Raw genomic sequence first — 17,684 nt, forward strand, 5'->3', positions numbered from 1 at the left:
TATTCTCCAATATACTGTAGCAGACTACCAACATATTCTCCAATATACTGTAGCAGACTACCAACATATTCTCCAATATACTGTAGCAGCCAACATATTCTCCAATATACTGTAGCAGACTACCAACATATTCTCCAATATACTGTAGCAGACTACCAACATATTCTCCAATATACTGTAGCAGGCTGCCAACATATTCTCCAATATACTGTAGCAGACTACCAACATATTCTCCAATATACTGTAGCAGACTACCAACATATTCTCCAATATACTGTAGCAGACTACCAACATATTCTCCAATATACTGTAGCAGACTACCAACATATTCTCCAATATACTGTAGCAGACTACCAACATATTCTCCAATATACTGTAGCAGACTACCAACATATTCTCCAATATACTGTAGCAGCCAAAATATTCTCCAATATACTGTAGCAGACTACCAACATATTCTCCAATATACTGTAGCAGACTACCAACATATTCTCCAATATACTGTAGCAGCCAACATATTCTCCAATATACTGTAGCAGACTACCAACATATTCTCCAATATACTGTAGCAGACTACCAACATATTCTCCAATATACTGTAGCAGCCAACATATTCTCCAATATACTGTAGCAGACTACCAACATATTCTCCAATATACTGTAGCAGCCAACATATTCTCCAATATACTGTAGCAGCCAACATATTCTCTAATATACTGTAGCAGACTACCAACATATTCTCCAATATACTGTAGCAGACCAACATATTCTCCAATATACTGTAGCAGACTACCAACATATTCTCCAATATACTGTAGCAGCCAACACATTCTCCAATATACTGTAGCAGACTACCAACATATTCTCCAATATACTGTAGCAGCCAACATATTCTCCAATATACTGTAGCAGACTACCAACATATTCTCCAATATACTGTAGCAGACTACCAACATATTCTCCAATATACTGTAGCAGACTACCAACATATTCTCCAATATACTGTAGCAGACTACCAACATATTCTCCAATGTATTGTAAATGCCAACATATTCTATACTTTACTGTAGCAGGCTGCCAACATATTCTCCAATATATGGTAGCTGCCAACATATTCTCCAATATATTGTAGCTGCCAAGATCTTCTCCAATATATTGTAGCTGCCAAGATATTCTCCAATATATTGTAGCAGCCAACATATTCTCCAATATACTGTAGCAGACTACCAACATATTCTCCAATATACTGTAGCAGCCAACACATTCTCCAATATACTGTAGCAGACTACCAACATATTCTCCAATATACTGTAGCAGCCAACATATTCTCCAATATACTGTAGCAGACTACCAACATATTCCCCAATATACTGTAGCAGACTACCAACATATTCTCCAATATACTGTAGCAGACTACCAAGATATTCTCCAATATATTGTAGCAGCCAACATATTCTCCAATATACTGTAGCAGACTACCAACATATTCTCCAATATACTGTAGCAGACTACCAACATATTCTCCAATATACTGTAGCAGACTACCAACATATTCTCCAATATACTGTAGCAGACTACCAACATATTCTCCAATATACTGTAGCAGACTACCAACATATTCTCCAATATACTGTAGCAGACTACCAACATATTCTCCAATATATTGTAACTGTCAACATATTATTCAATATATTGTGGCAGACTACCAACATATTCTCCAATATACTGTAGCAGACTACCAACATATTCTCCAATATACTGTAGCAGACTACCAACATATTCTCCAATATACTGTAGCAGACTACCAACATATTCTCCAATATACTGTAGCAGACTACCAACATATTCTCCAATATACTGTAGCAGACTACCAACATATTCTCAATATACTGTAGCAGACTACCAACATATTCTCCAATATACTGTAGCAGACTACCAACATATTCTCCAATATACTGTAGCAGACTACCAACATATTCTCCAATATACTGTAGCAGACTACCAACATATTCTCCAATATACTGTAGCAGACTACCAACATATTCTCCAATATACTGTAGCAGACTGCCAACATATTCTCAATATATTGTAAATGACTACCAACATATTATCCAATATATTGTAAATGATTGGCAACATATTCTCCAATATACTGTAGCAGCCAACATATTCTCCAATATACTGTAGCTGCCAACATATTCTCCAGTATTCTGTAGCTACCAACACATGATCCAATATATTGTATATGACTGCCAACATATTATCCAATATATTGTAAATGATTGGCAACATATTCTCCAATATACTGTAGCAGACTGCCAACATATTCTCCAATATACTGTAGCAGACTACCAACATATTCTCCAATATACTGTAGCAGACTACCAACATATTCTCCAATATACTGTAGCAGACTACCAACATATTCTCCAATATACTGTAGCAGACTACCAACATATTCTCCAATATACTGTAGCAGGCTGCCAACATATTCTCCAATATACTGTAGCAGACTACCAACATATTCTCCAATATACTGTAGCAGGCTGCCAACATATTCTCAATATACTGTAGCAGGCTGCCAACATATTCTCCAATATACTGTAGCAGACTACCAACACATTCTCCAATATACTGTAGCAGCCAACATATTCTCCAATATACTGTAGCAGACTACCAACATATTCTCAATATACTGTAGCAGCCAACATATTCTCCAATATACTGTAGCAGACTACCAACATATTCTCCAATATACTGTAGCAGACTACCAACATATTCTCCAATATACTGTAGCAGGCTGCCAACATATTCTCCAATATACTGTAGCAGACTACCAACATATTCTCCAATATACTGTAGCAGACTACCAACATATTCTCAATATACTGTAGCAGACTACCAACATATTCTCCAATATACTGTAGCAGACTACCAACATATTCTCCAATATACTGTAGCAGACTACCAACATATTCTTCAATATACTGTAGCAGACTACCAACATATTCTCCAATATACTGTAGCAGCCAACATATTCTCCAATATACTGTAGCAGACTACCAACATATTCTCCAATATACTGTAGCAGACTACCAACATATTCTCCAATATACTGTAGCAGCCAACATATTCTCCAATATACTGTAGCAGACTACCAACATATTCTCCAATATACTGTAGCAGACTACCAACATATTCTCCAATATACTGTAGCAGCCAACATATTCTCCAATATACTGTAGCAGACTACCAACATATTCTCCAATATACTGTAGCAGCCAACATATTCTCCAATATACTGTAGCAGCCAACATATTCTCTAATATACTGTAGCAGACTACCAACATATTCTCCAATATACTGTAGCAGCCAACATATTCTCCAATATACTGTAGCAGCCAACATATTCTCCAATATACTGTAGCAGCCAACACATTCTCCAATATACTGTAGCAGACTACCAACATATTCTCCAATATACTGTAGCAGGCAACATATTCTCCAATATACTGTAGCAGACTGCCAACATATTCTCCAATATACTGTAGCAGACTACCAACATATTCTCCAATATACTGTAGCAGACTACCAACATATTCTCCAATATACTGTAGCAGACTACCAACATATTCTCCAATGTATTGTAAATGCCAACATATTCTATACTTTACTGTAGCAGGCTGCCAACATATTCTCCAATATATGGTAGCTGCCAACATATTCTCCAATATATTGTAGCTGCCAAGATCTTCTCCAATATATTGTAGCTGCCAAGATATTCTCCAATATATTGTAGCAGCCAACATATTCTCCAATATACTGTAGCAGACTACCAACATATTCTCCAATATACTGTAGCAGACTACCAACATATTCTCCAATATACTGTAGCAGACTACCAACATATTCTCCAATATACTGTAGCAGACTACCAACATATTCTCCAATATACTGTAGCAGACTACCAACATATTCTCCAATATACTGTAGCAGACTGCCAACATATTCTCCAATATACTGTAGCAGACTACCAAGATATTCTCCAATATATTGTAGCAGCCAACATATTCTCCAATATACTGTAGCAGACTACCAAGATATTCTCCAATATACTGTAGCAGACTACCAACATATTCTCCAATATACTGTAGCAGCCAACATATTCTCCAATATACTGTAGCAGACTACCAACATATTCTCCAATATACTGTAGCAGACTACCAACATATTCTCCAATATACTGTAGCAGACTACCAACATATTCTCCAATATACTGTAGCAGCCAACATATTCTCCAATATACTGTAGCAGACTACCAACATATTCTCCAATATACTGTAGCAGGCTACCAACATATTCTCCAATATACTGTAGCAGACTACCAACATATTCTCCAATATACTGTAGCAGACTACCAACATATTCTCCAATATACTGTAGCAGACTACCAACATATTCTCCAATATACTGTAGCAGACTACCAACATATTCTCCAATATACTGTAACTGTCAACATATTCTCCAATATACTGTAGCAGACTACCAACATATTCTCCAATATACTGTAGCAGACTACCAACATATTCTCCAATATACTGTAGCAGCCAACATATTCTCCAATATACTGTAGCTGCCAACATATTCTCCAGTATTCTGTAGCTACCAACACATGATCCAATATATTGTATATGACTGCCAACATATTATCCAATATATTGTAAATGATTGGCAACATATTCTCCAATATACTGTAGCAGACTGCCAGTATATTCTCCAATATATTGTAGCAGCCAACATATTCTCCAATATACTGTAGCAGACTACCAACATATTCTCCAATATATTGTAACTGTCAACATATTATTCAATATATTGTGGCAGACTACCAACATATTCTCCAATATACTGTAGCAGACTGCCAACATATTCTCCAATATACTGTAGCAGACTACCAACATATTCTCCAATATACTGTAGCAGACTACCAACATATTCTCCAATATATTGTAACTGTCAACATATTATTCAATATATTGTGGCAGACTACCAACATATTCTCCAATATACTGTAGCTGCCAAGATATTCTCCAATATATTGTAGCTGCCAAGATATTCTCCAATATATTGTAGCTGCCAACATATTCTCCAATATATTGTAGCTGCCAAGATATTCTCCAATATATTGTAGCTGCCAAGATATTCTCCAATATATTGTAGCTGCCAGGATATTCTCCAATATATTGTAGCTGCCAAGATATTCTCCAATATATTGTAGCTGCCAAGATATTCTCCAATATATTGTAGCTGCCAAGATATTCTCCAATATATTGTAGCTGCCAAGATATTCTCCAATATATTGTAGCTGCCAACATATTCTACAATATATTGTAGCTGCCAAGATATTCTCCAATATATTGTAGCTGCCAACATATTCCCCATTATATTGAAGCTGCCAACATATTCTCCAATATACTATAGCTTCCAACATATTCTCCAATATACTGTAGCTGCCAACATATTCTCCAATATACTGTAGCAGACAGCCAACATATTCTCCAATATATTGTAACTGTCAACATATTCTCCAATATACTGTAGCTGCCAAGATATTCTCCAATATACTGTAGCTGCCAGGATATTCTCCAATATATTGTAGCTGCCAAGATATTATCCTATATATTGTAGCTGCCAGGATATTCTCCAATATACTGTAGCTGCCAAGATATTCTCCAATATATTGTAGCTGCCAGGATATTCTCCAATATATTGTAGCTGCCAGCATATTCTCCAATATATTGTAGCTGCCAAGATATTCTCCAATATATTGTAGCTGCCAAGATATTCTCCAATATATTGTAGCTGCCAACATATTCTCCAATATACTGTAGCTGCCAAGATATTCTCCAATATACTGTAGCTGCCAAGATATTCTCCAATATACTGTAGCTGCCAAGATATTCTCCAATATATTGTAGTTGCCAACATATTCTCCAATATATTGTAACTTCCAGGATATTCTCCAATATATTGTAGCTGCCAAGATATTCTCCAATATATTGTAGCTGCCAGGATATTCTCCAATATACTGTAGCTGCCAAGATATTCTCCAATATATTGTAGCTGCCAGGATATTCTCCAATATATTGTAGCTGCCAGGACATTCTCCAATATATTGTAGCTGCCAGGATATTCTCCAATATATTGTAGCTGCCAGTATATTCTCCAATATATTGTAGCTGCCAAGATATTCTCCAATATATTGTAGCTGCCAAGATATTCTCCAATATATTGTAGCTGCCAAGATATTCTCCAATATACTGTAGCTGCCAAGATATTCTCCAATATATTGTAGCTGCCAAGATATTCTCCAATATATTGTAGTTGCCAACATATTCTCCAATATATTGTAACTTCCAGGATATTCTCCAATATACTGTAGCTGCCAAGACATTCTCCAATATATTGTAGCTGCCAGGATATTCTCCAATATATTGTAGTTGCCAACATTTTCTCCAATATATTGTAACTTCCAGGATATTCTCCAATATATTGTAGCTGCCAGGATATTATTCCCCACTCAGGTGGCGTAGGTGTCTGTCAACTTGTTGTCTGCTCTTCTAAACCATTCCAGTACCTACCTTTGCATGCATTCAGCTGAACTATCTCCTGCTCCATCTGATGCATGTCGTGCACGATGGACGATAATGCTTTCGTTGACCTCACTGACTAACTGAAATCTGTTGACTTTTGTGTTTGGAGAAAAACTAAAACAAGAAAGCAACAGGTTGTAAGAAATACAAAGAAATGTTGACACATTCTCAGAAATGTATTGGCTTGTACTTGAGTGAAAACACTACAATGTACTGTCGTGAAAACACTGCAATGTACAACACTCTAAACTTTCAGTCCACTGTACTCAACTTTCAGTGTACTCTACTGAAAACACTGCATTGTACTGTACTCAAAACACTGCAATGTACTATACTCAAAAATTTCAGTCCACTGTACTCAACTTTCAGTGTACTGTACTCAAAACACTGCAATGTACTATACTCAAAAATTTCAGTCCACTGTACTCAACTTTCAGTGTACTGTACTCAAAACACTGCAATGTGCTGTACTCAAAACACTGCAGTGTACTGTATTCAAAACACTGCAATGTACTGTACTCAAAATGTTCAGTGCACTGTACTTAAAACCTTCAGTGTACTGTACTTAAAATCTTCAGTGTACTGTACTCAAATCTTTCAGTGCATTGTACTCAAAACATGCTGCACTGTACTGTACTCAAAACACTCTCTGTTTTCCAACTGAAGGTTATGACAAGCCTTGGAGCGCCCTAAACAGCATGTCTGGCATGAGCGTGAGTGGCCTGGGCGGCCATGACACCTCTGGAGTGTCGTCCTCCTGCGTTGCCGCGCTACCCTGCAGTCCATCCTGTCTCATCCAGCACTCCCACTCCCCCATCCCATCCATTCTCTGAACTCTAGCATGGTTCACCAGGACACTTTGGTCCTGTCCAGAATCAACCCCTAACGGTAGCCGCGGACAACCCACTAGACACTTGTGGAGATCTGAGAGGATTGGATAGGTGTAGGCAATATGGTGATAGCGCCACCTAGCCTATCAGAGGGCAAGGTGGAGTTGTCACCATATTTTATTGCGTAGTTACACCTCTCCAATCCTCTCAGATCTCTAGGGGTTGTTTCTGGACAAATCCTATCACTATGTGACCTGACCTCTCGCTACTGCTCTCTCCTCTCTCTACTTCTCTCTCCTCTCTCTACTCCTCTCTCCTCTCTCTACTGCTCTCCCCTCTCTCTACTGCTCTCCCCTCTCTCTACTGCTCTCCCCTCTCTACTTCTCTCCCCTCTCTCTACTGCTCTCTCCTCTCTCTACTGCTCTCTCCTCTCTCTACTGCTCTCCCCTCTCTCTACTGCTCTCCCCTCTCTCTACTGCTCTCCCCTCTCTCTCCTCTCTACTGCTCTCTTCTCTCTCTACTGCTCTCCCCTCTCTCTACTGCTCTCTCCTCTCTCTACTGCTCTCTCCTCTCTCTACTGCTCTCTTCTCTCTCTACTGCTCTCCCCTCTCTCTACTGCTCTCTCCTCTCTCTACTGCTCTCCCCTCTCTACTGCTCTCCCCTCTCTCTACTGATCTCCCCTCTCTCTCCTCTCTACTGCTCTCTTCTCTCTCTACTGCTCTCCCCTCTCTCTACTGCTCTCCCCTCTCTCTACTGCTCTCCCCTCTCTCTACTGCTCTCTCCTCTCTCTACTGCTCTCCCCTCTCTCTACTGCTCTCTTCTCTCTCTACTGCTCTCCCCTCTCTCTACTGCTCTCCCCTCCCTCTACTGCTCTCCCCTCTCTCTACTGCTCTCCCTTCTCTCTACTGCTCTCTCCTCTCTTTGGTTTTACTCTTGCCCTTACTCCCGCGTTCCTTTTCTGCTTTTCTTTTTTTTTCCCGTCTCCAATTTATCTCCAAATTGAAATAATGGTACAACTGCTCCCAAGACAAGGTCTTAGCATGGGAGTCTCAGCAGCTCCAGTACATTGTCACATGGGCCTCTTTGCATGGATTGCCTAGTTCAGAGGCAGAGATAGCTCCAGTAAAGCATTGATGATGATATACTAGTCTGATATGTGATTCTACAGGATATTATCCCCTATTGTCTATTTGTTCGACCTTTCTATCATTGCCTGTTGCTCTGTTGTTTTTGATTTCTCATACTTTTTTTTGTTCTATATTAACAACTTTCTCATCTGCTTTTTTATAACAAAACTTGTGAAATAAAGACAATTTCATAAGATGTATTTAACCCCTGCTTTAAAATGTTTATGATGCTGAAGCTATGGTTTTACTTATTGGGAGCGAACAGCTGCCTGCTGTTTGCTGGTGTCCCAAATGACACCCTATTCCCTACATAGTGCACTACTGGCACCCTATTCCCTACATAGTGCACTACTTGCACCCTATTCCCTACATAGTGCACTACTTGCACCCTATTCCCTACATAGTGCACTACTGGTACCCTATTCCCTACATAGTGCACTACTTTAGACCAGAGACCCTATGGGCCCTGGTCAAATGTTGTGCACTTTATAGGGAATGGGGTGCCATTTGGGATGCAGGGGGTTGTTGAGTATCTCCCATGAAGTATTTCCTTGTTGCAAAGTGAAGAAGTTCTGAATACATGATGTGTATGATGAGACAAAGACTTTATATCTCTGAGAGTAGATTTCACATCTGGAATGAGTAGAGATCTGATGATGATTCTAGAATGAGCAAGACATTTAGAATGATGATGATTCTAGAATGATGAAGAGATCTAGAATGATGATGATTCTAGAAAGATCATTTTTCTGAGACTAGTGACGATGATGCGTTTTTGTCAACAGAAACTAAACTTTTACGTTTCATTTGCATGTGTTGCATGAGATTATGTTCAACGAGAAGCTAACTGTGTCACAAGTAAGAAAAACATGTTGCGTTCTTTCAAAAGCTTCTTCTTCTTCTATTATACACATTCTGAAGCAGCTTATCCTATAGCAAGAGACTCATAGCAGAACTATTCGTGTAGCTGCCATGTTTTGCCTTTCCCAAATTCATGTATTGTTTACTTACTGTGTGGTTTTAGGAAATCATTTTTTTATATAGGAACCTACTTTCAAAAGAGTAACACTTGACTTAATATACCAGACTTCATTAAGATTTACTAGTGAGATAATATGAACTGTTTTGCAGTTTAACGATACATAATGATACACATTCTGCAGACATGATGATGTATCGTTTACACCTGTACTTAGGCAGTAAAACATAGACAAAAAGCACTTTATCAAGTCTCGAGTTGACTTATTTATCAGACAAATGAAATCCTAATAAAAGATATATACCGCTTTATTTGGGCTTTCCATTTCCTTTTGTCTGATCATGACTCTTCTGTGGTGGTGCTTGATGTTAATTGTTAAAACCCTTGTGAAGATTAAATATCAAAAGAGATACAGGTGAACTATATGTTCGTACGTAATGCAATTATCTAAGGTTACAGTACAGTATGTTTTTTTTTTGGGTGGGGGGTGGGGGGGGAGCATGTATTTTACATTATGCAAAAGAAAAGTATTCAAATACCAAATGTAAAGTTAAAAAAAATCATTGCATGAAATAAATTTTGTATACAACAGTGTTTTAGACTGTGTTTTTTATTTAACAGACAAAACATGCATTCATGTTTGTAACCTTTTCGTGAGCATTTAGCCAGTCCGTTGTATAGCCTATGGTGTGGGGTCAAAGAGTGCTGTCCAAACAAAGCATGGCAACTACTGACTGAACCTCTGACACAACAACAGCATGATGTGGGCATGAGTATCAACATTCTCAACAATCCAGCCTTTCGGAAACAAACAGTACATCTCCGTCTGATGCCTTTGCCTTGATGACAAGCATGTGAGATACATGGTCAAACTGACACCTTTACCATGATGACAAGCAGGGCGCATTTTATTTACTGTCATTCCACCACCCGCCGCCATACACTGTTCTAGTAGAGATATCCTAGTCTACCTGTCCTCTACACTGTTCTAGTAGAGATATCCTAGTCCCCTGTCCTCTACACTGTTCTAGTAGAGATATCCTAGTCCACCTGTCCTCTACACTGTTCTAGTAGAGATATCATAGTCCACCTGTCCTCTACACACTTCCTGTAGAGATATAATAGTCCACCTGTCCTATACACTGTTCTAGTAGAGATATCCTAGTCTACCTGTCCTCTATACTGTTCTAGTAGAGATATCCTAGTCTACCTGTCCTCTACACTGTTCTAGTAGAGATATCCTAGTCTACCTGTCCTCTACACTGTTCTAGTAGAGATATCCTAGTCTACCTGTCCTCTATACTGTTCTAGTAGAGATATCCTAGTCCACCTGTCCTCTACACTGTTCTAGTAGAGATCCTAGTCTACCTGTCCTCTACACTGTTCTAGTAGAGATATCCTAGTCTACCTGTCCTCTACACTGTTCTAGTAGAGATATCCTAGTCTACCTGTCCTCTACACTGTTCCAGTAGAGATATCCTAGTCTACCTGTCCTCTACACTGTTCTAGTAGAGATATCATAGTCTACCTGTCCACTACACTGTTCTAGCAGAGATATCCTAGTCTACCTGTCCTCTACACTGTTCCAGTAGAGATATCCTAGTCTACCTGTCCTCTACACTGTTCTAGTAGAGATATCCTAGTCTACCTGTCCTCTACACTGTTCTAGTAGAGATATCCTAGTGGACCTGTCCTCTACACTGTTCCAGTAGAGATATCCTAGTCTACCTGTCCTCTACACTGTTCTAGTAGAGATATCCTAGTCTACCTGTCCTCTACACTGTTCTAGTAGAGATATCCTAGTGTACCTGTCCTCTACACTGTTCTAGTAGAGATATCCTAGTCTACCTGTCCTCTACACTGTTCTAGTAGAGATATCCTAGTCTACCTGTCCTCTACACTGTTCTAGTAGAGATATCCTAGTCTACCTGTCCTCTACACTGTTCTAGTAGAGATATCCTAGTCCACCTGTCCACTACACTGTTCTAGTAGAGATATCCTAGTCTACCTGTCCTCTACACTGTTCTAGTAGAGATATCCTAGTCTACCTGTCCTCTACACTGTTCTAGTAGAGATATCCTAGTGTACCTGTCCTCTACATTGTTCTAGTAGAGATATCCTAGTCTACCTGTCCTCTACACTGTTCTAGTAGAGATATCCTAGTCTACCTGTCCTCTACACTGTTCTAGTAGAGATATCCTAGTGTACCTGTCCTCTACACTGTTCTAGTAGAGATATCCTAGTCAACCTGTCCTCTACACTGTTCTAGTAGAGATATCCTAGTCTACCTGTCCTCTACACTGTTCTAGTAGAGATATCCTAGTCTACCTGTCCTCTACACTGTTCTAGTAGAGATATCCTACCTGTCCTCTACCTGTCCTAGTCTACCTGTTCTAGTAGAGATATCCTAGTCTACCTGTCCTCTACACTGTTCTAGTAGAGATATCCTAGTCTACCTGTCCTCTACACTGTTCTAGTAGAGATATCCTAGTCTACCTGTCCTCTACACTGTTCTAGTAGAGATATCCTAGTCCACCTGTCCTCTACACTGTTCTAGTAGAGATATCCTAGTCTACCTGTCCTCTACACTGTTCTAGTAGAGATATCCTAGTCTACCTGTCCTCTACACTGTTCTAGTAGAGATATCCTAGTCTACCTGTCCTCTACACTGTTCTAGTAGAGATATCCTAGTCTACCTGTCCTCTACACTGTTCTAGTAGAGATATCCTAGTCTACCTGTCCTCTACACTGTTCTAGTAGAGATATCCTAGTCTACCTGTCCTCTACACTGTTCTAGTAGAGATATCCTAGTCTACCTGTCCTCTACACTGTTCTAGTAGAGATATCCTAGTCCACCTGTCCTCTACACTGTTCTAGTAGAGATCCTAGTCTACCTGTCCTCTACACTGTTCTAGTAGAGATATCCTAGTCTACCTGTCCTCTACACTGTTCTAGTAGAGATATCCAAGTCTACCTATCAACCATCTCCATCAGAAATATGTCATTTGTTGTAATAATTGTCTGTGTTGTTTTGTTTTTGATATGTTTGTAGAGACTACCCAGCGACAGCCTCGGAGCAGACCAGCAGCATCAGACTCAGTTTGTGTAATGAACCATGGTGTTCCCACCACGATATGTCTGTCCCATAATAAGACCCCCTCACCGCAACACCAGCCCCCCATCTGATAATACAGTAGCCTTGTTTGTTGTGTGTATAAAATTAGCAGTTTTTAACAAATGGGTGTTACACTGGCAACATGTACATCACAAACCAAATGGCACCTCATTCCCTATGTAGGGCACTACTTTTGAACAGGATTATTCCCACCTACTGTATGCAGGCCCTCGGTCAAAAGCAGTGCACTACATAGGGAATAGGGTGCCATTTTGTTTTAAGACACATCCTAACTCAGCATCGGTGTGGTACAGAGGGAGTGTTGTTGTCAAGCCTCATGTAGCTCAGTATCTGTGACTGGTTATTGTGCTGTAATGTGTTGTGATGCCCTGTGCCTATTCTTTGGTGTGTATGTGCCTGTATATACGCTTTTGTGTGCAGAAGTTGTGTACTACTACTCGTACTCTCAAATGTTTTTGGGAGTGATTATCAAATATTTGTGTGCTGCTTCTGTTTTTTTTAAAGAACGTGTTTACTTCGATTACTTGTTTCCATAGAACTAGAATGAGATTCTAGAATGAGATTCTTTTTATATCCATAGAACTAGAATGAGATTCTAGAATGAGATTCTTTTTATATCCATAGAACTAGAATGAGATTCTAGAATGAGATTCTTTTTATATCCATAGAACTAGAATGAGATTCTAGAATGAGATTCTTTAATGAGATTGTATTTCTATCACCCCTTCCCCAAAAAATTATCAGCAAGTCTTCATATTTATTTACCTAGGCAAGTCAGTTAAGAACAGATTCTTATTTTCAATGATGGTCACGGGCAGAATGACAGATTTTGTACCTTGTCAGATTCGATCTTGCAACCTTGTGGTTACTAGTCCAACGCTCTAACCACTAGTCTACGCTGCCTCCCAAAATGAGGATAATATGAGGATAATATTATTAACAATAATTATTAACAATAATGATAATAATAATATTAATAATAATAATAATAATAATACTATTAATAATAACAATAATGACAATGATAACATGAATAATAGCAATTAACAATAATTATAATAATAACAATGATAATGATAATAATATTAATATTAATAATAGCAATAACAATAATGATAATAATAATATCAATAATAACAATACCGCTAATGATAATAATTATAATATTAATAATACCAATAATAATGTTAATAATAATATTAACAATGACCATAATAAGAATGGGGATAATATTAAGAATAACAATAATGATAATGATAATATCAATAATAACAATAACACGAATTATAATAATTGTAATATTAATAATAACAATAATAATGTTAATAATAATATTAACAATGACCATAATAAGAATGGGGATAATATTAAGAATAACAATAACAATCATGATAATGATAATATTAATAATAATGATAATAATACAATCAATAATAACAATAATGATAATGATAACATTAATAATAACAATGAACACTAATGGTAATAATAACAATGATGATGATAATAATATTAATAATAGCAATAACACTAATGATAATAATAATATTAATAATAACAATAATAATGTTAATGATAATATTAATAATGACCATAATAATAATGGGGATAATATTAATATGAATAATAACAATAATCATAATGATAATAATAATATCAATAATAACAATACCGCTAATGATAATAATAATACTATTAATGATAACAATAATGGGGAGAATATGAATAATAACAATAATGATAATAATAATACAATTAATAATAACAATAATAACAATCAGGATAATATTAATAATAACAATAACAATAATGAAAATATTATTAACAACAATAATAGCCTTTTGCACTGGTTGCGCCTGTGAACTTCAACATTCCTTTCATTATAATTGAATATATCAAAGTTAGGAACTAAATACTGTATATAAGAGACCAAACACAACATATGAAATAATGTATATCCACATAGGAGACCAAACACAATATATGAAATACTGTATATCCACATAGGAGACCAAACACAACAACATTCAATATCATTATTAATAAAAACACACCACAAATTCCTCTTCTGTTGATCACTAAGCCAAGGCATTACAACGACCAGATCTGCTGGTTAAGCAAATCCCCCTTTAGGGCTAACTTCCTGATAGAAAATGCCACACACATTTATGCATATCAAGTATCAACATAAGATTGCAGTTGAGTAACATCGAGTACATCTTATTCAATGTCATGTCTGTAGGATGAAAATACCAAATTAGCTACAGTCACCCTACATTTTCAACAGACAATCATGTGCAACACACATTTTTTTTATGTTTTTTAAATTTTTTTATTTACTTTTAGCATTTGAGGGCACTTAATAGGTAAAAACCAACCTAACCTTAAATCATAGCCAGAATATTGTCGCTCATCGTAGTGAAAAAGTTTTATTGAATCGTCCATGTTGTCTTCACCAACATCGATGACCAGTCAGTGTGGTCGTTCAGCTGTCAGTCACGTCGATGGTCAGTAATAATAGAAGAGCTTCCGGAAGCAACCTGTTCCACTGTTAGGGTCACATTCAAAACAAATAATAACAGGCAGGCAAGGCAGTATAACAAACTCAACATGTATAGATATTCAAAGGTTAATAAACATACAAAAAGTAATAATTTAAAAAAGTACTAGTCATTTGGTTGTAAAAACATACATTTGGTAATACTTCGCCTACTGTCTGCAGGGATAATACTTTATTACTTCTTTATAAGCATATATGCACTTTTATAATGTCTCATTATAAGGCTTATAACATCTTGTGTTTCTATATGTGTAATATGTACAACCCCACTCTAAATGACTTATTTGGTCACAATGAGATGATAAGACATTGCTGTATAACCACGTCATAATGCATTATACCTGCAGGCTTTAAGTAAAAGTGTTATCAACCAATTTACATCCTTTGTAATATTAAATACACTAGTTATCCAGTGGTTAATTAAGGGACCAACATTTTTTTATGAAACCAACTAAAAAAACACTGCCTACTGATGTCGATGTGCTTCCTGACAGAACACAGCTGGACCAATGGCTGCCAATGGAACTCACTGAGCACAATGGGAGGGAACTATGGTGTCCATCATGGACCAAACAACAGGGTCGTGTTCATTAGGAAGCAAACGGAAGTAGACAGAGTGAAACGTGGAGGGACTTCACATTGTCCAATGATAAAACCACATTTGTGTTTCCGTTGTAAAATGTTTTGAAACGTTTTCCGTTGCATGCTCTAATGAATACGACCCAGCAGTAATCCTTTATAACAGAATCATTAACACCACAAACAGGCCACTAAATGCTGTTTTGTGACACGGGAACAGTGTGTGTTTGGTTTGAACAACATACATTTTGTGCGTATAGTTATTTAATTAAAAACAAACAAGGTGTTCGTTCCCTTCAGTGATCGTTTCAACTGGTTTGTTGTTTAAGGATTTCTGTGTATTGTTTTCTGACCAGTTCAGACCAGTTCTGACCAGTTCAGAGTCAGACTTGTACAATAAATAGTGGAGAGAAAAAATGAAATAAAAAAAACACATCATTATTTTTCAGTGTGTTGATTTCTTTTTTTGAAGAAGGTTCTTTGTTCATCTTCTTTTTATGTCAATTTGGTCGATTATGTTGATCATTTCATATGTCAGTGACATCAATGTTTTTAGGCTCCCTACCAGTCTCAAATCGTCATTTCTTTGCACAGATAAACTTACACAATGAAATTGTAGCATATTCTGCTAACTGTATGATCTCTACAGCTTTATTCTAAAATTGATTAAATAAATGTTTTCCTCATCAATCTACACACAATACCCCATAATGACATCACAATACCCCATAATGACATCACAATACCCCATAATGACATCACAATACCCCATAATGACAAAGTGAAAACTCTTTTTAATTTATTACAAATAAAAAACAGAAATACAACTGATTGACATACATATTCAGACACTTTGCTATGAGACTCGAAATTGAGCTCAGGTACATCCTGTTTCCATTGATCATCCTTGAGATGTTTCTACAACTTGATTGGAGTCCACCTGTGGTAAATTCAATTGATTGGACATAATTTGGAAAGGCACACAGCTGTCTATATAAGGTCCCACAGTTGACAGTGCATGTCAGAGCAAAAACCATGCCATGAGGTCTAAGGAATTCTCTGTAGAGCTGCGAGGCAGGATTGTGTCAAGGCACAGATCTGGGGAAGGGTACCAAAACATTTCTGCAGCATTGAAGATCCCCAAGAACACAGTGGCCTCCATCACTGTTAAATGGAAGAAGTTTGGAACCACCTAGGCTTTTCCTAGAGCTGTCCACTCGGCAAAACTGAGCAATCAGGGGGAGAAGGGCTTTTGTCAGGGAGGTGACCAAGAACCCGATGGTCACTCTGACAGAGCTTTAGAGTTCCTCTGTGGAGATGGTAAAACCTTCCAGAAGGACAACCATCTCTGCAGCACTCCACCAATCAGGCCACTCCTCAGTAAACGGCACAGGACAGACCACTTGGAGTTTGCACAAAATGCACCTAAAGGACTCTCAGACCATGAGAAACAAGATTCTCTGGTCTGATGAAACTAAGATTAAACTCTTTGGCCTAAATCCCAAGCGTCACGTCTGGAGAAAACCTGGCACCTTCCCTACGGTGAAGCATAGGGATAGGGATGTGGGGATGTTTTTCAACGGCAGTGACTGGGAGACTAGTCAAGATCGAGGGAAAGGTGAACGGTGAAAAAGTACAGGGAGATGAAAACCTGCTCCAGAGCACTCAGGACCTCAGACTGGAGTGAAGGTTCACCTTCCAACAGGACAACAACCCTAAGCACACAGCCAAGAAAACACAGGAGTGGCTTCGGGACAAGTCTCTGAATGTCCTTGTGTGGCCCAGCCAGAGCTTGGACTTAAACACGAGAGAACATCTCT

General features: G+C 37.8%; 1 protein-coding gene across 3 annotated transcripts in view; it reads left to right on the forward strand.

The window, feature by feature from the left end:
• The window catches only part of kcnc1b (potassium voltage-gated channel, Shaw-related subfamily, member 1b), a 75,692-nt gene extending 62,045 nt beyond the window's left edge, over positions 1 to 13,647 (forward strand). For 2 of the 3 annotated variants that reach the window (XM_052480969.1, XM_052480967.1), the window contains exon 4: positions 7,320 to 10,056. In XM_052480969.1, coding sequence (XP_052336929.1) covers positions 7,320 to 7,486 — 167 coding nt within the window. In that variant the 3' untranslated portion in view covers positions 7,487 to 10,056. Of the gene's footprint in view, positions 1 to 7,319; positions 10,057 to 12,641 lie in introns of those variants that run through there. The other variant, XM_052480968.1, reaches the window with a different exon arrangement.
• The last annotated feature ends 4,037 nt before the right edge of the window (positions 13,648 to 17,684 follow it).

The sequence above is a fragment of the Oncorhynchus keta genome, chromosome 26 (genome assembly GCF_023373465.1).
Source record: "Oncorhynchus keta strain PuntledgeMale-10-30-2019 chromosome 26, Oket_V2, whole genome shotgun sequence".
Classification (NCBI taxonomy): domain Eukaryota; kingdom Metazoa; phylum Chordata; class Actinopteri; order Salmoniformes; family Salmonidae; genus Oncorhynchus; species Oncorhynchus keta.